Raw genomic sequence first — 23,854 nt, forward strand, 5'->3', positions numbered from 1 at the left:
TAACTGCAGTTTTAAAACGTTAACTCTTGAACTTAAAAATTTGAACACGAGAATATTTTGTAAAATATGTGATTGTCTAACCACTATGCAGTACACCTGAAACTAAGATTTTGGGTTTGATTCCTGGTTAGGACACATGCCCAGGCTGCAGGTTCAATCTCTGGTGAGGGTGCATACAGGAGGCAGCTGATCGATGTTTCTCTCTCTCATCAATGTTTCTCTTTCTCTCTCCCTTCTCTCTAAAATCAATGTAAACTGTATAATTGAAAAAAAGTCAGAACGTGATTAGGGCATGGAAAATAGCATAAAGTATAAGCAACTTAATCACCAGGCTTGACTGGCTCAGACAAGCTTTACCCATCCCATGGCCCAAAAATAAACAGACACAGGCACTCATTTTTCAAGGTATTTCTTTTGTAAAGAAGCCAGATTTGGCAACTAGACTGAAAATCTTCCAAAATTCTGTACAAATGTTTAATATACAAATATACACAAGGCTTTTGCCAAGAAAAGACAGCACGACAACAAATGACAGAGGTGGCTTTGATGTCACACACCACCTAGGGCATCTCCACGCCCCCTAAGAACTTGGGGCTGATGGACCACACATAGGCTACACATGTAAAACACAGTACAGTACATTATGTACACACAAGTATAAAAGACCCAGTCCCCGCAGCCCGCTCAACCCTCCGGCGGGAAGGCCATTCACCCGACAACTGGAGGAGGGAACTCCTGTACGTGGGGAACAGCACAAGGCATGCCCTAGAGGCAGGTGGCCAGAGTGAACTCAGGCGATGGACCACTCCTTGCGCCCTTGGGAGCTCCTTGATCTTGCTCCTTCCTGAGTCTCACTCCATCTCTGTGAACCGGGCAAACATGGCCTTCCGGACAGCATCTTTGTAGGAATCTGCACCCGACAGTCCATATGCGCTGCCCTTGGCCCCTAGGCCAGCTCCTTTTAGCCGGACTTGAGCCTGGGGGCAAAAAACTGCTGTCAGCAGCAGGCAGGCAGGCTCTGGACTGCTCCCACGCCCTCCCCACCGAGCAGGACCACCCACTAGGGGCCAGGGAGAGGAGTCTTATCTGAAGACAAGATTTCCACAATGGAGACCTGGAGCAGGTCTAAGAGCTGAAGGATAACGGGCCAAGGAAGACAGGCAGAGCCCCCCCAGTGGCTGCTGAGCAAGCATCCATGCCCAGAAACTAGGGCCCGAGCACGCCTGAAGCTGGGGAAGGCACAGTAATTATGGGCACAGAGCGCAGCAGGACAGCCTGGCGTCAGCGGAACTCCCTGCAAACGCGGTCAGGAAGAATCTGACCTAAGCGGTAGTGCAGGTTGGAGGGAGCAGGGGCTGGTGGGGTTCTTGTCTAGGCCAGTGGGTGGTAGCCTCTGATCCTGGGACTGTACCTCAATCTTACCTCTGACCCACTAAAGGATTTCTCATCATGGACAAAAATCCTACTAAATTATAACTTCCTTCATATGTAACAAAAATCACTTAGAAATTAAAGCACGAATCTTTAAAAACCCAATGGAGGCTACATGGGTCTAAGTTGGTGTTTAAGGATTTGTTTATGACAAAGGACATAGAAACATACAGTCCTTAGGAGAAAGCAGGTTTTACACTATGATACCAAAAACCCAAAAAACTCTAACAGGGTGCTGTACCCATTCCACTCAACTGACATCTTAGAAGAGGGTGAGGTCAGGGAGGGGCTCAGGGAACAGAATCCCGCTCGGTGGTGGTGATGACGCGACCTAGGACAGGGAAGCAGCCCCTGGGTCCCAGGCCCTCCGAAGCCAAATGCCCAGGCTCACCTCAATGGGGGCTGTGATGCCCTGACACTTTCTTCCCAAACCCGAGCCTTCCCGCCAGCCCATGGCCTGCAGCATCTTGTTGCCAATGTTACTGTGGTCGATGCCATCTTTGGTGGGCTGCTCGTAATTCCTGCCAGCGGCAAACACAGAGTTACTTAAAACAGCTCGAGCCCCAGCCAAGCAGGTGGAAAGTGCTCACAACACATACACAGTGCCGGCATCCAGCTGCTTCTTGCGCTTGGGCTCTGGAGGCTCAGGGATGCCATACTTTTCCCGTCTCTCGGCGGCTCGGTCTCGGTACTTCATCTGTGCGGGAGAACACACAGCTAGAGACACTCAGCTTCTTTGCACCGCCTAATGCAGCGACACCCCAGAACCTCAAGTGTTCTCTTAACCTGGAGTTGACCTTGCACCAGTGATCTGAGAAGCGCCCTGGCTCCCTCCTGCACTCAGCCGTCTGAATAGCAGGTGGGCAGAGATAAACTGTGTGCAGAATCTGTGGCAGAACTATGTCTCCAACAAGCAATTTTATTAATTATCCACCACTCCTCCCGCTCTTCGAATAGCCTGCCCAGGTCCAAGAGGAAGAGGAGGACCGAGCTGTCACTTCCCTTTAGCACTTGGACAGGCCCGCCTCCACGGACAGAGACCTGTTCAGTTGGCACCATAAATAGCGGAAACAAACAGGAAAGCAAAAAAAAAAATCCACAAAAACACCCTCTCCCGCCCCCCAACCTCAGATGCCTCGGCATCACTTGGGGAGCGAATTTCAAGTGACTTGCCCACTGGCTCATATCTAACCCCTAGGCTTCTATGCATACTGAAAACCCTACCCAGCTGGCCCTCAACTGGCCTCATTAACACCGACTCCCTGCCCATTACTGGCCTCACAGGCATTCTCCTGCCTACATCCCAAGCCCTGCCCTGCCCACTGCTTCCTTCCACATCACCTATCATCATCTTGGGCCCTGCTATTCCCCAGGGCCTAATCTGGAGCCTCCCTCATCGCCCACAAAAGCTTCCCCGGCCAGGCCAACCCCCCCCCCGTCCCCCCCCCCCCTCGTTCCTTCCTCAAATCGGGTCTTTGACCAGTTAAGTACTTGGCATTCAGAACTTGAGAGCAGTCTTCAGGGGTCTTCTGTCTGCACCCTCATGAAGGGATAGTGCGGGGCTCACAAAGCAAATATGGCCTGGGTCCAGTCTACATGAGCGGCCGGGAGTTAAGTGTGTGACATATCCTACCTTACCCCTGGGACCTGAAACTAAGTGCTACCAACAAAAGTGAAAGGCAGAGACCCCAATATCTTCTTTCTAGTGGCACATGGCCCCCATTCACCTCTCGCTCCCTCAGCTCCAAGGCTTCCAGTTCCTGCTCGCTCAGCCTGGATCGCCGGTAGATGTCCATGTTTTGCTATAGAAGAGATTTGACAACACAGTAAGAACTCAGACCATCCTAATTTGAAACATCATAACATCACCAATATATACTGTACGCTAAGAGTCAAAGCCCAGTTCAATAACCCACAGCATGAAAACAGAGCCCAGAGTGTACGGAGCTGCCATGCTCCTGTCCACTCAGACTCATAGACTACAGGCGGACTTTGCTTTACTGTGTTTCAGGTGTCATTTTTCACAAATGGAAAGCAAGACCCCCCCCCCCACCCGCAAAATCTGAGGTACGCCTGTGAAATCAGAAACAGCTTCTACAGGCAACCGTTCCATGTAGGCATCCACTGAGCTTGCACTGTTGGGCAAAATGCCATCTGGCCCCCTCCCCTCCCCTCCCCTCCCCGCTGTGGAGCAGTGCAGAGAAGCGGGGCTACCTTGTGTAGGTCCGAGAGCTGCTGGTGCCGGACCAACGCGTCTTTGTTCGGGAACTGGCGCCGGCACAGCAGGCAGGCCATCTTCTTCCAGTCAGCCAGTTTCTCTTCCTCACTCTCCAGTCTCTCCACCAGCTCCTCTTCATTGTCACTGTCACCGCTGTAAGCAGCAACCAGACCTCTCTGGGGACAAGAGGAGGGTGGGTCAATGGAAATGTACAACAGGAAGATAGCTATAGCTATGTATCTGGAGAAAGGAAAGCATAATTCAAGACGGGAGAGACACCCATTGCTCTGTGCCACCTTTAGTCAATCACACTCCACCCAACTGCACGGAGCAGTCAAGTCCCCGAGTGTTGGGCCCAACAGCCTCCCTGGTACCGACCCACTTGGGGCCCAAGAAGTTCCAGGATGGCTGTTTTCAAACCACCGACAGTACAAGAAAACCCCAAATACAACAGATCTGAGAAACAGCACACACAGACCAGTATCTACCAAGTAAAATCCGCTTCTTCTTGTTGCAATTTTCTCTCTCCACAATGTTAAAACTATTTACAAATGCAATAAAACTCAATGAGCTAGGCTTGGGAATCCAAGCCTCACTCCTGCTCCGTCTCACCTGCTCCCACAGGGAACACAAAGCCCTGAGAGTAGAGTCTATGTGCAGAGGCTGCTCCACAGACCCACAAACAGTGGCCACAGCCCATTTTAAGCAGAAATCGCAACATCCAAGAGACACCTGAGACTGAGTGAGACACGACAAACATGGTCTTTAAGACATCATGGCACCCCCTTACTTTGAGGGGGTTCTCCTCCTCTCCGTTTCGCACCAGTTCAGGGAGGAGCTGCTGCCGTTCCGCTAAGGCTCCCTGGGGAACAGAATGAGTCGTGAGCCTCATGTATGACAGGAGCTCCCACCACCACCCAGGACATTCCTGCCACACTTACCTTCTTCTCGAAGAGAGCGAAGCCTGCATCAGCTGCCGCAGACTCCCTCCTTTCTTCTTCTCTCAAGGAGTTGACAGGCTGAAAGCTGTTCTTAAAATTTTCTTTCTGCTTATTTAAACTCTTAGCCCAGCGTTCCATGTCTTTGGCGATCTAATGTCAAAAACACCACCATGAAAACACATTTAGGCAGAGACACTTAGAATAAACTTATTTCGCCTCCTGTGCCAGGACAAGCCACTAAGAGTCTCTGTAATGAACCCCTTTTGCCCTTACTCCTAACTACAAATGCCTCTGGAGTCACTAAATGAATACTGCTCCACAGCCTGTGAGTCTTCCAGGTCTTTCCCCTAGGTACATAGGCAAACCTACAGGCAATGTATGGGAACACTAATCAATTGCACAATCCTTGCCCTGGCTGGGTAGCTCAGTTGGTTAGAGTGCTGTTCCGATCGCCAAGGTTGCGGGTCCAATTCCCGGTCAGGGCACATACAGGAGTCAACCAATGATGCATAAATAAGTGGAACAACAAATCCATGTTTCTCTCTCTCTCCTTCTCTAAAAATCAACAGGTTAAAAAGAAAAAAGAATCCAAATAAAGCTGACATAAATGCCACAACCAAAAAACAAAACAAAAAATTAAGCCGAGTACCGCAGAGCGGGCTGGGGGTCCCCTGGCTGAGTCACGTCCTCACCTGCTGCGCTGTTTTGCTCTTGGGCTTCTCCTTCTTTTCCTTCCCCTCTTTTGCAGGAGGGAGGCCCGCCTGCTGGTGGGAGTTGGACTCTGCAGCCGGCACGTAGGTCTCCTTCTCTCCATCCCAGTACAGGTACTGCTGAGTTAAGGAATTGTAGTAGTACTAGAAAAAAAAATACAATTAATGTAGACTTTCTGCTATGTCAGACCACTAACTTAAAGGAATACTCTGTCAAAATGGCATATCAAAGTTGTTTTATCAAAAAACCCTAAACATACAGACGTAAAACATGTTGCGGACGGGTAACACTTCCTGCCCGCAGAGGAGCTTCACACCTGTGCGTGGGTGAGGATGGTGAACGAGCCAGTGAAGGTGAGAAACTTCTTGGGCAAAAGTGGAATATGGTTTCTTCTCAAGAGTCTAGTTCCCATTAATTTACAACTGGGCTTTGGGGGTACCCAGGGCAATGTGTCTGACTCCTTTCCATAGATAAACCACTGATACAAACCATGTGGCCAGACCCCCTCCCCCAACGACAACCAGCTAATAGCTATCATCAGGGTCAACCATACACACCACTTTGGACACCGAGGCCACCAAGCACAGGGTTGTAAAACACTAGCTAGGGTGCCCTGGAAGGGGGTGACAGGTGAGGAACTGGATCTGAAGTCCTTGGGAAGCGTTGCCCCAGCAGAGGTAGCACCTATCTCTCTCCCCTTTGTTCCCAGTCTGTCACTCTACCTGCTCAACAGGGACCCAGGAGAGAGGGTTGTTATGTCTCTTCCAGGGAAGGTAGGGTGGGTCAGACACAGGGGTCATAACTTCTGTGTCCAGCAAAGCAACTGCCTGGGGAAGGGTTAGACTTCGCAAAGAGAAGTGGAAAAGCCTGCAGAGGCCAGCCTGCTCGGGCCAGGCAGGGCCCACAGCTTCACACCTGCTCTCAAAAACCACAGCTCTCAATGCCAAGTTCCAATTAAAAGCACTTCTTTTATATTCTATATATACAGCTCCTGACCATAACAGCTGTTTATTTATGGAGTGTTAAAGTTACCTTTCCTCTTTAAAAATACACACACACCCCCCAAAATAGAACACCACTCCACAAAACTGCTCATTTCTATCCTCAAGAATACACAGAGGTGTTAAGTAAAGAATCTGGACACAAAAGGTCACATCTGACTCCACTCATCTTAAATGTCAAGAACAGGCTGACCCAGAGACAGCAGCAACCAGCAGTTACTGGGGAAAGGGACCAGGGCATAACTGCTAATGGGCACAGGGCTTCTTTGGGGGCGATGAAAATGTCCTGGAATTAGACGAGTACAGTAGCAACCACTGAATTGTACACTCTAAATGGTGAATCTTATCTCAATTTAAAAAAAAAAAGAATATATGAAGAAAAAACACAATTGACGACTTCTATCTAGGTCCTTGCAGAAAGTTAAGAACCCCCTGTAAATCTGTTAACAGGAGGCAGAACAGGGGTTACTAAAGGGGGAGGGCACTGACCGGCAGGGGGCAAGAGGGATCCTGGAATGTGCTAGGAATGTTTTCTCACCTCAATGCTGGTAGATGTATGAAGTATATGAATGAAAACATTCAAAGAACTGCACACTTAAATTTTGTGCATTTTTCTGTATGTACATTATACCTCAAAACATTTTTTCTAATCCATAAATTAAAAACTTAAAATCCTTGAGCCCCGGCCAGGTAGCTCAGTTGGTTAGAGGGCTGCTCTGATATACCAACGTTGCAGGTTCAACCCCCAGTTGATGTTTCTCTCTCACATTGATCAGCTGCCTCCTACACACACCCCAACCGGGAATCGAACCTGCCACCCTTTGATACTCTAACCAACTGTTTGAAGAAGTTAAAACTAATCTGGGTCACTTGCTCCTTTGCAGGGGCTACCTTCATCTCACGCTTCATCAATGGACCAAGTGAAACTAAGATATTTCTACTGGAATCGAGGAAAACGGTACAGTTACCTGGGAGTTGGGGTCATAGTATAGCCCTGTGGTTGGATCATAGTAATATCCCGAAGACTCATCGTACTGGTAGGTGGACGTGTCTGGCACCGCTGTAAAGCAGAACCCAGCAGTCAGCCAGCAGGTAAGAAACAACTGCATTCAAATTCCAGGCCGCTGAGCTGCAGAGGCCCTTAATGGTCTTCTTCTCTCGCATCCCCAGTGTCCCTCTGACACCCACGAAGGGAGAGGAACTCATTAAACAAAGGCAACAATTAGGACCTTCCACTGTCAAGAGCCCCACGAGGTTTGGCTTACCATATTTGGTACCAGGAACTACACCAGTGGGGGAAGCGGCAGGGGCCTGGGTACTTGTGCTAGTGCTAGGCTGTGCTTCCTCAGTCTGGAAAGAACAGCAGCTTCAATATAATTTCAACTGTATGGCCTCTCCGGAGAACCCAAGCACTGCAATCACCCAGGGTGGCTCCCCTGACACACACACTGCAGCCACAATCTAAGGCAACCCTTCCAGACACATGCTCCAACTTTCTCCCTGACGGCTGGCAAGTCGAAGCAGGCCAAAAGCATAAATACACTGTTTAGAATCCTACATTTAAAATATACAAACTTATTTTCTTATCTGATACTATCAGCCAGAGAGAAGTAAGGTGGGAGTGTGTGTATTAGTTAACCCTGGCTCACAGAGCAGGAAAGGATAATACTTGGCCAGCAAAACAAAGTCTCCCCACCAGTCACCAGGTCTGTATTTAGGACAACAGGATTACCGGAGAGCTGGGCGGATTGGTGGTTTGATTATACAGCTGGGGGCTCTGGGACACTACAGCCGATGAGGTGGTGGTCACCGCTGTGCCTGATGACATGAGAAAAACACAGGGGTTAGGAAGAGCCAAGCATCTGCATCTGTAACGCCCAGGCTAGCCTTCTGTCTTTGTATGTGTCAGTTCTTAATAAGCTAACTCCCATAAATACCCTGGACCCATGGCCTTCCCATTTTTATAACCTACGAGAATGAGACATACAGTGAACACTCTATATGATGGTGAAAGAAAAAGGAGGAGAGAATCCATGTCTACTCTGGGGTTGAAAGAAGACTCAACTCTTAGGCTTTTGGAATTCTGGAACAAAAACTAAGCAAAGACTTCTAATAGTGACCCTTCTGACTGATATCTGGGCACCAGACTAGGGACACTCTCTGTGTCACCTTACCCTGCATGGGCACTCATCATTCCCAAGAACACAGAGGGGGCAACAGAGTTGAATTCCAGGAATGAACACTTCTTATGAGATGGTCTCTAAGAGGCTGTAATCAGCTTTTGGTGAACTTGAGCACTTCTAATCTCCCCCAGCCCCCTCGGGCACATGGTGACAACCCTGAATGTGCCCCCATCCTGTAGGGAAATGGGTTCGTAGCACTGGGTCTCACTAGAACATCTAGGTGCATCTCTTCAAACAAAAGAGAAAAGGGAGCCGAAGTTTCTACCTGATGCAGATGGCGCATCAGATTCCAACCCTCCAGCTTGTTGCTGATAAAACTGTTGGTAGTCCTGTGAGTACTGAAGAAAAGTCCACTGTTAAGGCTGCTGTTCTCACACATACTCTGGAGACCAGAAGGCGGGTGCTCGTCAGATCCACCTACCTGAGCATACTGAGCATAGCCATCTTGGCCTGGCTGCAGGTAACTGTAGTCAACACTGCCTCCTTCGCCACTTTGAGACTACAAAATGTCAAAAGAAGATGAAACACAGACAAACTTAGTGGACACCAGAAAAGAAACTAGGAAGGGTTCCCCAAAAAAGTCCTGGAGAGCTTCCAAGGCAAGCACCATGGGAGAAGGCACGCTGTGATGTAGGCAACACCCCCACACTACTCTGAGCAAATGATCCTGCATCTTACCTGGGTGGATGACCACTGAGCGGCAGCAATGGCTGTGCTGGCCACAGAAAAGGCGCTGACCCGGTTACCATCAGGGAGGACCAGGTCTCTGAAACCACAAAGACCCCATCATGTGACTCCACCTCAGGATGCTCCCAGCCAGTCACCCCCATGGTTAAAGACACAGTGATTCACTTCAGTCTTTGTCGGGAGGCCACCTTCAGAGTGGGGAGGGGTCTCCGTGGGCAAAGTCCTCAGTGGGCAAGTGTCCCTGTTGTGTCACTGTTCTACTTTTTATCCTGTCATCAAATAATGTGTCTGCTGGATAAGCAATGACACTGGAAACGGGAAACCTACACTGCCAGATGAAGCCCTAGCACACGAGGCCATCAGCACACTGTTCCGGAAGGAGAGGATTCTCTCCGGATGGGTTTGCAAGATTCCAAAGCAGCCTGCATGGCATATACTCTCAATCCAGCTGCCAGATCTGCCTCTGCCCTGCTCTGGAGCTTTCTGGCAACTGGTGATTGAGGACAGGAAAGACTAATCTCTGAGATGAGACGACTGTCTCCCTCCTGGCCTTGGCAACCAGGGGGAGAGTGTCTCAGTATGAACACAAGCTCAGGATCCCTGGACAAATGAAACAAAAATGATGAAGCCACTCACTTTCTGGCACTTTTTGCAAAGTCAACCCCAATAGTTTTGCCATCGATTTTCAAAGGCGGATGGAGACTCTGTAGTATCTGAAGCAGCTGAGAAGCATCCTGAAGGAGAGCGTAAAGAAAACAATTCTGAAGTGTTATTCAAAATCTCACCCTACCACCCACCCCATTAAAAAAAGAGAGCTTTCTTTTAAAAAAGAACAGCGATCCATTCTTGTTTGCAGGTATAAAACCTTGAGAAAAAACCTAAGTCCCTTCCCACCAGGACATGGAGGTACCCAGTCTATTCTATTAGAGGAGGAGATGCTAAGTCAATCTACAACAAAGCCAGGACTAAACTGGCTCCAATGTCAGTTCCGCCCAGTGTCTACACAGGTACCCGCACTATTTTTACCACTCATCAAAGTGATGTCCCTGTGATTTAGCACTGTGACAACTGTCACTGTGTAGTCTTGAACTTTGGGCTTACAATTTAGTATCACAATCAAATGAACCACATTTGCCCCTCACCATCGCAGAAGACAGCTGTACAAAGGCGAAGCCTCTGTTCTGCTGGGTCTGTCTGTCTTTTATGAGGCGGATGTTATTGACAGCTAAGGACGCATAGGGTGACAGCGCAGTCATGATGGAGTCCACCACAGTGTGCGGAGCGATGTTTCGAAGTATGATTGCTGAGGGCGGATGAGACAAATGATGTATGTATGCATTCCCACCACCAGTGCTTTTCAAGGCAGGTTCAAGTACAAACGAACGAACGATTCCATCTGGGGAGGTTCCTAGTATACCTTTCATTTTGACATGGAGAAGATTCTAAAAACCAATCTTTCATATGACAACCTGGACCTGCAGCTGCTGCTCATTAAAAAAGGATAAGAGAACAGAAAATTCAACTTCTAACATAAAGGTCAAAAGGTTATACTTGAACTTACTATCACAGTAGTAATCCACAGACTGCACCGATTCTGTGGTTCCAGAGGGCACTTCCTGTTCAGAGTCTACAGAGGGAAGGGGAGGGGGAGAATCAGCAACTGAAGACAAACAAACAATAAACCAATGTATTTTTAGTAAAGAAATATATCAAAAACCCAAACCCTTAATTTTATGTAAATGGAGTCATTTTTTTAACCACTGTGGCCATAATAAAACCTCATGAATTCTGACACGATAAATGTGAAATGCAAAAATGGGGCAAATGGAGGATTGTTTTAAAGAAAAACAGGTGCAGAATGCAAACCAGGCAAGCAGACTTGGTTTTGGAAAATAAAAGACCCCTCTGCACTCGTAATCAGCAGCAGCATCTACCGAACCTATGGTAAGAAGGTTTAACGAAAATATCCAAGTTACTTGTTTAAACATCCTACAATCTATACGTTCCCTGAAGCTCACCGACAACCCAAGAGTCAGGTTTTAATGCGTATTCCCAACAGCTGAATCCGGGCTTACCAAACTTGTCCGCTCCACATCGGAAGCATTTTAGTCTTTTCCTGAAATTGTTAAGGCAGCACTGGAAAAAAAAAAGTTTCACCTGTAATTGCCAGGCTTACTAGGAACAGTGTGGGTTAGAGCAACAGGGCCATGGGCAAGTCCCAGTCAGCAATATAAATAGCAAAAGTAATAGCATGTAGCTAAGACAAGGGTCATTAACCTACAAATTTAGAATGCTTTGCTATGTGAATTCTCTCAAGAAAAGCAAATCTTGGCATATTTTGCATAGAATCCCATTTTTATCAAGTTGGGGGAAGTTTCAGTTCACTCAAAAACCTATAGTAAGTCACTGGCAAGGTTCTTCCTTATATTGGAAAAGCATGCTACAGACCACTCCATGTACACAAACAATACAAATAGAACACTGGACATGGGACACAGGCAGAACAGAGTCTGAGTGCTCTCAAAATATCAAGGGCAACACTCAAGTTCAAAATGGTGCATTGAACAATAGAACTTACATAACTTGAACAGGGTCACAAGGATTTTTGTTAATATAATGAAGAGACTGCCCAAAGTTGAGAGCTCTGGATTTTAAGAAACTGTCAAGTGAAACAAACCTCAAATCTTAATTAATACACTGGGCTTAGAACCTGGATCTCAATAAGTAACATCTCCAGTGCTCTAAGGACTCTGTCCTCTAATCTGTACACAGCAGGACCCAAACAAAGTCACAAAGACACAAATCACCCTACGGTAGAGAATCATGACGGTGCACCTTCATTTCCTTGTCTGGATGCATGCGTGTGTGCACAAAAACAACAAAATCCCCAGGAATCCTGTCACGTGGGAAGAACAGCCTTACCTTGTTACAAAGCCAATCCTCAAACTTGGGTCTGGGGTTGCTATAGTGCATTGCAATGTGCTTTCCTTGAATCACCAACTTTTTCTGTAAAAAAAGAAGTAATTAGTTATTCCCATTGTGGGAAACGTGTGTCCATTTTCCCAGGGCAGAGCACACTTCGGAAAAATCAGTGCTCTGGAATTAAATGGACAACATACGGGGAGGACCAACCACCGCCACCTATACTCTGCCCATCCAATCCTTCAGATAGGCAGTAAGAGAATGGGATGCGGAGTAAAGGTAAACGGAGTCAGGGAGTGCTGAGAAAGCTGCCAAACACTAAACGCTGACATGCACCAGGCCGTGTCTCCAGCAGAGACAGAAGTCCTAACATTCAGCAGTGACAGGCTGCCTGAGAGTGACAGTCTATTTCAAAAAGCAGAAAACACAACTCTCCCAATTCTGAGGTTGTCTCCTACTTGAGCCCTTAGCATGATGTCCTCGGGCTTCGCTTCGATTGTCTCCCAGTCCCCCATTCTTATACAAAGTGAGAGCCTCCGCACTTCCCCTTCCCCCAAATTCCTGCTTCAGGATGTGTCCTCTGGGAGACAAGGGGAGGGAAATTCATTTTTAAAGGGAATCTGGTTACAACCCTTTCTCAGGAGGGACTATTCTGAATGCCATCGATTCTAATGAGGTTTCTCTCTGCCAACCGCAGCCATGTAATGTCCTAGGTGACCGGTGTGTTTTTCACTGAAATAGGTGGTACTCTCTTCAAGATGAGTGACCAGGAGGCCAATGAAGTTTCTTCAGGGGGGAGGAAAAGACTTGTAAATGCTCGCACATCACCTCACCCTTCAAGTCAGCCACGTGACTCAGAGGGACTGAACTGTAGAAGTTCAAAACTCTGAGCTGAATCAGTCTAGCCAAGAGTATGCCTGGCACCTGCCCCCAAAGAGTCTTCATTTAATGGTGGCACCTTCTCTTTATCTTTTTGTGGGGGAGAGGAGGGGGAGGGAGTGGGGTGTTCTGACACTATCAGAACAGGTTTAAGTAGGAGGTTAGATATCCAGATTTTTAAAAGGACTCTAACCCTCTAAACATACATACTGTTGAGCAATTTGGTTCTTGGAAATCCTGGAAGAGTTAAGACATGCTGTGAATGTTGTCTCTGCAATACCTAAAGGCAAGACCGCATGTCTGGCCAAGAGGAAAAGAGCTGAAGGGCCATCCGCTCCTTGTGTTGTACAGAAGCAAAAATAAAAGAAGCTGGGAGAGATGTCAACAGATCATCCCACCAGGAGGGATGTGTGCTGGGGAGACTCCAAACTACCACTGAGTCCCTAATCCTATTGGCCTCTTATTTCTGGAGTGAGTTTGAACTGTAATAAAGTATTACACATTAACACAGCTTTGTATACATTAAAATTGTGGAGATTTTAAATGTCTTACAGGCTTTAATTTCTTAGGAGTCTTAAACTCCCAGGCAAGTCCTTCAGATACATCTGCTGCATCAAAGGATGCTGCCATGTCAAGAAAACAGACTCACAGGAAGCTTGCACACCTTCTGAATTTACTAGGATGGTGTCCATGGTATGAAATGAATGCAGCTCTATTTTTATAAGATCAGGTGTCACCTCTGAGTTAAGAAAACAAGGCTTAAAAATTGAACAAATCAAACAAAATTAGTGAGTCTTGTTATAAATGGCAGTATATTAATAAAGAATGGAATTCTTACTTATGGGTGACAAATCCTAAAATGCTGCAGAAAAGCAACAGGAGTTAGGAAAACTTCCCAGAATGCACCTGATTAAGGCATTCAATACTGTGCTCTGGAGTTCTGGCAAAAGTGTTATTTCCGTGCCAAGCCCTGAACATTATCTTGACACTTCAGTTAATGCCATGTTGAAAAACCATCCAAAGAACTACACATGGTTGGCTTTGAACATTCACAGGCGTTCCCAGGGAGATTAGAATGTTAATGCCACTCTAACCAGATTAGACAGCAGCGGGACACCAGCTCCCAGGCTAATCTCATCAGACTTATTGTTCATAAATTCCACCAGGTCCTTAAACAGCCTTGAAGACCCAGACGAGCAGTAATACCTCCAGGAGGCTTGTGGTCTCCAGGCAGAAATAAGGAATAATTTCTAAAATGCCTGCAGCCGACTTCTAGTATATTCTCTTCACTGTCAGAGCGAGAGTTGGAAACTCTAAGATTACTCTCAATGGTCATAAGGAATAGGAACATCACCAGGCAGGGAAACAGGAACATCTTGATGCTTTGGTAACTAGCAGCTTTGCCAGGTGGATATGTTTAAGGGCACAGCAAGGTCTGCATTGCAGTCCTGGGTACATTTATTCTAGTTGCATCAATTTTAATATATACAAAGCTTTTCTTTTTGTAAAGTCACTCCTTTGGAACAAACCACTCCTTCAACCTTTTTTTAAAATTGTACAGACTTGTTCCATTTTCATGAATATCTAGGCTTGGTGAGTGAAGCAACCTGATTGGCTTCCATCCAGCTGGTAGCATCTTGCAAGTGATAAAACTCCACGAAGGCGAAACCACGGCTTACACCTAGAGACAGCATTCAGATATAGACGGGATACTCGTGTTAGTCAGTTCCTTTACAACAGGCGAATCTCTCTCCCACTGCTTCAACACTGCGTGACAAAGCCAATTGGGAAGCAGCTTTACAAATGGCACTTGACTTGGGGATCTTCTTGATACTTTGCCATGGCAAGGAACCAAGCCGCCTGAGCTAAATGCCACTCGATTTGATTCCACGCTTAAAAAGTAACCATGCAACCGACTATGAACAAGGAGTTTATACATCGCTACTTACCGGAGGAAAGAAAAGTCCCTAAAAACAAAGTTTTAAAAAAGTCCTCAGATGCTCTCTAACATCGTTTCAAAGAGTCCCATTCCTTAGCCATGGCAAACCTTTCATTGTGAATTCATGTGCTTGAAGGCTGGGGGTGTCAGGAGGGCCTTTAGGGACTGGGGGGACGGGGAAGAGAACCAGAGCAGCGGAACTAAGCGAGCTCTCACCTGTTTTCCTTTTCATCAGCCTCACGTCCGCAGGCTGAGGGCCTTCGAAGGACTCCATCATTTCTCGAATCTGCACAGGGTTTTACACAGTTAAAGCTTCAGCCGCAAAGTTGTCTGCACTAGAGCAAGTTCAAGGACTGGGAGCCACATCGACGGCTCAACTAGCCAAGTTCTGAACCCCTAGCACCAAATGCAATCATTCTAAAAATGGAATTAAAGAAGGAAGCTTTCTCACAGGAATTCACACATTACTGCATCTTTGAGGACACTCTTCACTTACTGCCTGGGAATTTCCCTCAGGCACAATTATTTATGTTACGGCACAGTCTTGCTCACAATATCCTGTCCACCAAGCCTGCCTCCTTATGTGCAAAGGCTGCAGGATCATGGAGCTGGTCCTTATCATCTGTGGGTTCCTATTCATGAATGTGCCTATTCGCTAAACCTATAAATCTCTAAGTCAGTATTGGCAGTGCTTTCAGGGAAAGACTGAGCGGCCAATGCACACGTTCCTGGCTGAGGCGATGCTTTGCCTTGTTTCAGCTTCCACACTCTATCAAGTGCCCTTGTCACACTCTACTTAGTGCCAAGCCGTCCCCATTTTTGTGCTTTTTGTTGATTTCACTGTTTAAATGACTCTCCCAGGGCAGTGCGGAAGACCTGTCTAGGGCTCCCAAGAGCAAGGCCATGACGTACCTTACAGGTAATGTATATAAACATCAGGGGAGCTTCATTCAGCACCACCTACAGTGCTACTGGACATGAGTTCAATGCTACTAAGTCAATGACGTGTATTAAACAAGGCATCTCTAAACTCTACACATAAAACATGGTGAATGAAATTGTGACCAGAGGCTCACAAGAACCCAACTGGGTTTTCCCTGGGAGCAGTGGTTCAGTATCTGCAGGAATTTTATAGCAGCAACTACCACAAACAAGGAAAAACGCCTGTATTTATTTTTTCAGAGTACGAGAAGCGCTACACTAAGCCAGACCTAACCAGTGACTGGTTCATGCTTAGTTAGTAACACAGTAACTAAAAATGTCACTTTCAAAACAGTAATGTACATGGCAACATAATAACTAAAGACAGTTACTCTATGTCAGTGGGAGGTCAGAGGAAAGAGGCAAAAAATGAAAGTGATAAACTCAATACTACACTTTTAAAATGTTTTAAAGAGCCCGGCCAGGTGTGGCTCAGTGGTTGAGCATCGACCTAGGATCCAGGTGATTGGGGCTTGATTCCCAGTCAGGGCACATGCCTGGGTTGCAGGCTCGATCCCCAGCAGGGGGCATGCAGGAGGCAGCCGATCAATGACTCATCATCAATGTCTCTCTCTCTCTCCCCCTCTCCTTTCCTCTCTCTGAAATCAATAAAGATATTTAAAAAAAATAAAATGTTTTAAAGATACCAACAAGCACATTTTCTAAGACTATCGTACATCTGGGAATCTCGAAAACCAGCCCTCTATGGCAGAGACTTCTATTTCCCCAAAGAAGCCTAGGACACATGAGCACTACAATCTCGTCTCATTAGCAGCAGGGAGAACCCCAAAGTGCCAGCTAGGGCACTGTTCTCCCTACACTACCCACTTCCTCTGGGGGCTCCCAGAGCCACAGACCTAACAGACTCCTCAAGGGGACAATCAGATGAACAGGTTAACTTTTCTGAATTGGCCCCGACTCCACATGCTCATTGCTGCCACTCTGAACTCAGCTCTGCCTTTGCTATCTACCCACTGCACTCTCCTCCCATCGTTCTAGCCCGCACAGCTCTTGCTACCAGGCAAAGCCCTCAGTAACTTTCTTTTATACTTAAGCTAGGCTTTCAGACTCCAGCACCTGGCCCCAACGGCACCTTCCCAGTCACCTACCTCTCCTATCAAAAGCCTTCGACTTCAGTCGAATCAAGCTGGTTGCAAGGCCTTGTCTAGGCCCAGGTCAATCGTATGAAGCCCTGCTTGGAGAGCCAGTCCCTCACACCTTTCCCCCATTCTCTACCAGACCAAAATATTTCTATCACTCAAGAATCAGCTCAGCTACCATCTCCCTGGAGCACTTTCTCACCCTCCACTAGTAATAGCCTCCCATGAAGAAGCTTTCAGAGCCACCTGCAGGACCTCTCTCAGCAGGACCTCCTCCATCACTGACCCCCCTCTCCTCAGCTTGGCCCTCCTCACCCACTGACCTGAGCTATTCATCTGCAAGCATTTTCTGAGGCAGGATCCACGGCTCTGCATCACTGTAGCATCTCACAGAGTACACGCCAGGTGTGCAGTGGATCACAATTACCATTACCCACCATTAATCCGAACATCCCACCTCACTGTCACTCAAGTGTTCAGAAGACCAAAGCTGTGTGAACCCAGTACTTATCTTCAGCTTTGTCTAAATTTGCTTAACTTTAGTTAGAATGTTACTTTGAATAATCCAAGATGATTTGGGCACAATGCTAATTTACATCTTTCAAAAACATTTCAAAATCTCACATCCATCTCACCAACAACACTGGCCGAGCAGTTTCCTGCATTCAAGCATGGAAGGCTGTCTTCAGAGATCTACGATCTTACGGGGGAAAGAGATGTGCACGGTGACAGCCACAGTGTAAGTGCTTTGTGAATGTCACGAATACAGAGCTTTGGGAAGACACCAAGGAAGAAAGTTGGCCTGGTAGATCAGGAAAGCTTCATGTAAGGTAGCCTTGGAGCAGAAAGAGGCACGTGGACACATCCAAAGTGGCCTGCAGGGGAGGCAAATGGTGGATGTGCCTGGATGGAATGGGTGAGGGCCAGAGATGTCACTGGCAACCAGGCAGTGCCCAAAGAAAACAAACAAAAAAAGAATTTTTTTAAAAAAAGAGAGAGATCAGGCAGTGCCCAGGACACCAAGGCCCCCATTGGCTGGTCTGAGGAGTGGGGAGTCAAGGAACGGCCTTCCTTTTTAACAGGCTTCTCAGATGTTTCAAATGGATAACAGTATAATTTTCATCAAATCAAAGGGTGGCCAGATCATACAGTGTTTTTACTGATACCTGCTCACCAAATACGTATACCAATTCAATAAAAGTGTACTGACTACCTTCTAAGGGACATTGAAGGAACAAGACCTGATCTCTGTATTAAGGAACTTCTGAAAACTCTACACTGAGTTTCGAAGCCTAAATATAAATGGTAATTTATATGAATGAACGAACCAACTAAGAGAAGTCTACCCTAAGGATACATATTTCACTAGCTGAGATACTAGCTTGAGATAAAACAATAACACAAGACTTGGTAGAAGCTCAAAGTTCACTATGCCCACTAGACTGCTTGTTAGAACTGTTATTTCCTTACATCGCTCTCCGTGATGGTAATGGGAAGGCCGCGCAGCATGATGGTCTTGCTCTCCCGCTCATCACTAATGTCGTGCCTATAGTCATGCTCGCCATAGTCACCATCTGAGTGGTAGCCATCTTCGGATCGATCACTGTTCCTTCTTTCACGTTCTCTCTGATTTACAATAAACAAAATTGCAATTAAAATCACACTGGGTATATATACCCTTTGATCCAGGCCCCCAACTCCTAGGAATTTATCTTTGGGAACAACAGAGAGGATATAAGAACTCCATGACAATGTTCATGGCAGTGTTTTCTAAAACAGCAAAACCAAACCAAACCAAAAATCCCTGTGAACAATCAGTGCAGGAACAATGGTTTAACAACTCACTGTACAGAACACCAACATACAATAAGACACAATTACCTGTTACAATATGAAGATTATTCACATGGAAAAAGTGGAAAAAGAAAAAAGCAAGCACAAAATTATATGGGCAGCACGATTATTTCTAAACAAAGCCAGGTATGCAAAGTGCTCAAAAGAGCACCTGGTACGTGGTGAGCCCTAAGTAAACCCTGGCTAATATTTCTATTACTATAAGGCCAAGTTTGTCTTTGAGGGTTATAGCCAACTCAACGGGTTTCAAAATAATAGAGCATTTGAATATAATACTCAAGAGGAAAGATTTCCACACTTGATATACTTATTTTAAGAATCCTGGAGGTTTTATGCATACAATTCATTCTGGTAATTCCGTAAACAGCTTGCTGGTCACTCACCTCTGGACTGTCATAGTCTCGGTAGTCATCGTATCTGTCACCCCTCCGATCATCACTGGATCTTTTGTAATCTGAGTCCCTCCGCCTGCTTCTGGATTCACGCTCATCACGGTCATCCCTGTCTATGATGGAACCGTACCTTCCACTTCGCTCTGTTCTACTCACTCTGCCAGGGAAATGAATTTGCATTTACTCTAAAGTAAATCACATTTTGTCCCTTTAGAAAACATGGTTGAACACACACTCCACAGCTCAGTTTATAAGATATACATATAGTTTTATGTATCCCTTAAAGTTTATCACTAAATTCCAGTTCACAAAGACAACCACTGGGAAAACATCCACATCCCTAAATGCAAACTCAAGTTTTAGGAATTCACCCTAAATCTGAAAATCCAGGTATTAAATGTTTGGGTTTCATGTTTTTGAGACAGGGCCAGGTTGTTCAAACTTATCCTGTGTTTTCCCAAGCCTGTGGTCTACACATTGGCCCATTATTCTTGACTTCAATCTTAGTGATCAAAGGTAGGAAGAAATTAGCATTTCACCCAGTTTCAAAGGAGAGCACATCCTGACTCACCCACTCTCAAGGTATCACAACAGCCTGGATGAGTTAAATCTTTTTTCCACCAGGCAATTAACAAAGTAGTTCATTTGTTAGACATAACCAGCACCGCCAGAGAACATGATTTCCTATAACATCGAGTTTATTTTTGGTCACTGGGCAGCACTGGAAAATCTAAAAACAAGAGGCTTAAACCCTCTTGACCACAGATACACATAGTTCTTTCACCAACTGTTTACCAGGTTCGTAAAACTACTGTGTAAGGGTAAAACAAAGGACAGGTTTGTACTGGCCTCATTTAGAGTACACAAATTCAATAAAAAGAAATCAAGTGTGTGAAGTATGGGGGGTGAGAGGCCCTAAAAAGGTAAATGTTAATTTAATAAGTTATTTGGAACCACAGACTGCTGACAAAGAATTAAAATAATGGCACCATGTGACAAGAACATCTGAGTCCCTCTGGGCCACCCATCTGATCCATCACTGGGACTGGCCTCAATACCGAGGTGGCCGCGGCTGCATAAGGCTGTGTTCAGACCAAACGGTCTGAGTGGGCGGATCCACAGATGACAGGCAGCCAAACGCTCTCACCCAGATTCTCCACTAAGTCTTTAGCAGTTTTTCTATATGATCCAAAACTTTTCAGCGCTACACGTCTGGGTCATCTTGCTATGTAGGGGACAATAAAACTGGCACTCCTGACCGCTTACTTCTGCAGTTCGGTTCTGCACAAAGTGCCACCATGTGTGACCTCCAGGCTTCTGCAGGGGCTGTGCCCACACTGGGAGCGCCAGGGACCCATCCCCCCTGCAGTCCTCTGCCTAAGCCTTACCATTCAGGCGGCATCCTAGATAATACTTTCTCCAGGAAGCTTTCCTGGCCATTTCCAGGAAAAACACACAGGAAATGTGTTCTAAGGGCACCCTCCACTCCCTTTCTCACAGCACTGTCCCCACAGCACTGTCGGCTCTCTCACTAAACTGCGGCCTGTGAGAGCAAGGATCAGGGGAGTGCTCCCGCACCGCCTGGCACAGGCAGGCACTCAAGAATCTGGCAAACAAACAAACAAAAAAATAAAATTGTTCGCCCCCCCCCCCCAAAATGCTGAGATCAACGGCACCTACAGCAGTAACTTACCGTTTGTCCGACCCCATCGTCTTACTGAAGATCTAGCACACTGCTCCAAAAGGTTCAAATTTTGCTTTTTTCTACGAGAAAAGAGAGACTGGTTGCTGCAAACCCGAGCGGCCGCTTCGGGTCAATCATTCCCTCGGCCGGGGCGCTGCCGAAGTTGGAATTTCATCCAAGCCACAGAAGGGGGGAGGGAAGCCGGAGACCAACTGTCAACGTGAAAGTCACGCCGCCTTCCGTTAACGCCGAGGAAAAGCAGGAAGAAGAAACAGGCTTTAAAACTGACTCCAAATTCAGGAACCGACCCACGAAAGGATGCGAGCGGGAGGGTCCTGCCCGGCGCCGGCTTCAGGGCTGCGAGGCGGCGGGGACAGAGCCGCAACCAACGCCCCGCGCTCTGCGTCCAAGCCGCTCCAGCGGGGCCGACGGCCATTAGAACGCAGGCACCGCTGCTGGGGGGAACGCGAGGAGCGACGTGAAATTCGAAACTTTCTGACGGAAAATGAAAAACCTGCTAAAAGCCGAGATTGCTGAGCTGATTGAAACCGACTCCGTTTATAACACTACGGCTGATCCAAAGCTACTTCGATCTGACAGGAGCAAACGTCGACAGGACCTAATTGCTCAGGAACAATGAGCGCCCCTCGCCCCAGGCCGGGCCCGACCCCGCGGCGCCGCCCGAACGCCACGCACGGAACGCGCCCGCCGCCTGCGGAGGCCGGGAAACTGTCCCACAGCAGGCGCCCAACGAACATCTGCGGCATCGACAAACGGAAGAGAATCATCCGGGGGAAACAAGGCCCTGAGCGGAATCGCTGCAGCCGCCCCTCGTCTCCCCGGCAGTGCCCAAGACCCACCTCCTCCGTGGGGTGTCGCGGGCGAGATGGCGGCGCCGCGCGACCCGACTGGGGCGTCCGGCTTCCCTAACTCCCTGCACACGCCCCTCCCGCCCCCCAAGAGGTTCCCAGCCCGCAGCTCAGCCTACAAGGAACAGCCTTCCGGACAGGGCGGATTAGGTGCAGCTGCGGGGCGGTGGTGGCTGGAGGCTGCCGGGGCTGTCGAGAAGTACCTGAGGGACAGCGGCGGCTCCACGCTCATTTGGGCTGGGGATTCGGAAGCGCGTCCTGTCAGGGCCACCCTCAGAGCCCCCAAGAAGCGGGCCTGGGGCTGGGAGGGGGGACGCCCTCAGAAATCTGACAGCGCGGGCGGCCGAGAGGGGGGCGCGGGCCTCCAACGGAGAGATTGGGCTGGAGCTGATCGGCCGCGGCCCGAGCGCGGCTGAAAGGGAAGCTCCACAAAGCCCGCCCCACAGCAAGACCCGCCCGTCGTACGGCCGATCGCCACACTTACTTTCAGGGAGGTTCGAAGTTGCAGAAGTAGCGGTTTTGTGCTCCAGAATCTCCAACAGGGTACCACCGCTTCACAAAATGGCGCCTCCGTCGACCGCCGTCTCCTACCCACAGTGCCTCGCGCCCACCCCCTCCCTCGACACGCCCCCCGAGGCGGCGGCCAATCCGCGAAGGTGCCTGGCTGCGCGAGGGCTACTGGGAAGTGTGGTCGCTAGGGCCTCCTGTCAGTTACTACGCCCCGTGTTAATTTCCTGCGTAATTTCCCTTTCTTCAAAGCCGCGGCCGTTGCCAAGCAACCTCTTGCGGACCTGGGTTAGGGCTTTTACCTTTATTAGGCGTAGTAATGTTTTGCCTTTGTTACAAGTGCGTTCAATAAGGCTTTAAGAGAAGGAACGCTAGTTCATCTTGTGTTGCATTATTGTAGGCTAAGATTATTGGGCTACTTTACAAGTATCTATTTTCATCTCTATAACCTATGAAATGGTGATTAAATCCATTTTGCAGCCCTAGCTGTTTTGGCTTAGTGGTTGGAACATGGGCCTGTGGACTGAGGATCTCCGGTTCGATTACAGCCAAGGGCACCTACCTTGGTTGCAGGCTCGATCCCCAGCTTGGAATGATCCCGCACCAGTCGGGGGCATGTGCAGGAGGCAACCAATCAACGTGTCTCTCTCACATGGATGTTTCTCTCTCAGTCTTTCTGAAAAGCAATGTAATAAATACCCATGGGTAAGGATGAAAAAAAAAAAAAGATGGAGAATGGATATCTGGACACAACATGCAAACAATTTAAGCTCACTTATCATTCCTACTTATCACTTCTGTTGCTGGAAATATTTTCTCCTTGGTGTATGCCCCTCTCTTTACATCTCCACCTTACTGCCCATCCCCTCAAAAATGCCAATCCCCACCCCCTTTTTATGGAGCCCTTCTTGGTCCTGCCTTATGCTGGATCTGCCCTTAGGCCAGGGGTTGGCAAACCACAACCTGTGGGCCAATTTTGGCTTGCAACCTGTTTTTGTAAATCAAGTCTTATTGGAATACAGCCACAATCACTTGTTTAAGTATTACTGTCCATGGCTGCTTTTTTTTTTTTTTTTTTTTTGGTGTTTATGGCTGCCTTCTTAATACAACAGGGCTGAGCCTAAATACTGTCTTTCTACAGACAAGTTCACAAACTCCCACCTTACATCTCAAGATACTCTTCTCAACACGCAGTTCTCTTCCTAAGAAAGTCTTCCCTGTGGCGTCTGAAAAGCACAATTCTTAGTACTATAATGTTACCTTGAGGAATTATCTTTAAAAGTTTTGATTCATAGTCCTTTAACTGCAAATAATTGAAAAGAGAAAAAAAAAGTACCTGTGAAATGGTCTGAGTGATATGATGGGAAATTTAGGACAGATCTGAAAGGAGGCAGACACCTATTTAGAGAGTGTTAGCCATGGAGGGAAGGAAAAGTGGGGCATGGCTGGAAAGGAGTGTAATTCTTACTCTGCTGACTTGTGGTGTATGAAGCAGTGAGTACCCAGCAGACACTCAGATAAAGATGTCACAACTGCCCATCCCCCCAACAATGGG

At 47.5% G+C, this 23,854-nt stretch overlaps 1 protein-coding gene across 1 annotated transcript; it reads right to left on the reverse strand.

Moving 5' to 3' along the window:
- Positions 1–393: 393 nt before the first annotated feature.
- RBM5 (RNA binding motif protein 5) lies at positions 394–22,376 on the reverse strand. The gene is made up of 25 exons (XM_016202898.2): positions 22,277–22,376; positions 20,933–21,003; positions 19,231–19,396; positions 18,464–18,619; positions 15,129–15,198; positions 14,581–14,654; positions 12,095–12,178; positions 11,248–11,308; positions 10,734–10,799; positions 10,315–10,475; positions 9,809–9,906; positions 9,164–9,251; positions 8,907–8,984; positions 8,751–8,823; positions 8,035–8,120; positions 7,568–7,652; positions 7,271–7,362; positions 5,283–5,444; positions 4,591–4,740; positions 4,440–4,511; positions 3,646–3,825; positions 3,159–3,233; positions 2,031–2,128; positions 1,823–1,952; positions 394–977 (listed from the first exon to the last, which is right to left on the reverse strand). The coding sequence occupies exons 2-25, from the start codon at positions 20,947–20,949 to the stop codon at positions 852–854; spliced, it is 2,448 nt and encodes an 815-aa protein (XP_016058384.1). The 5' UTR covers positions 20,950–21,003; positions 22,277–22,376; the 3' UTR covers positions 394–851.
- Positions 22,377–23,854: the final 1,478 nt, after the last annotated feature.

This window comes from Miniopterus natalensis, chromosome 15 (assembly GCF_054644295.1).
Source record: "Miniopterus natalensis isolate mMinNat1 chromosome 15, mMinNat1.hap1, whole genome shotgun sequence".
Classification (NCBI taxonomy): Eukaryota; Metazoa; Chordata; class Mammalia; order Chiroptera; family Miniopteridae; genus Miniopterus; species Miniopterus natalensis.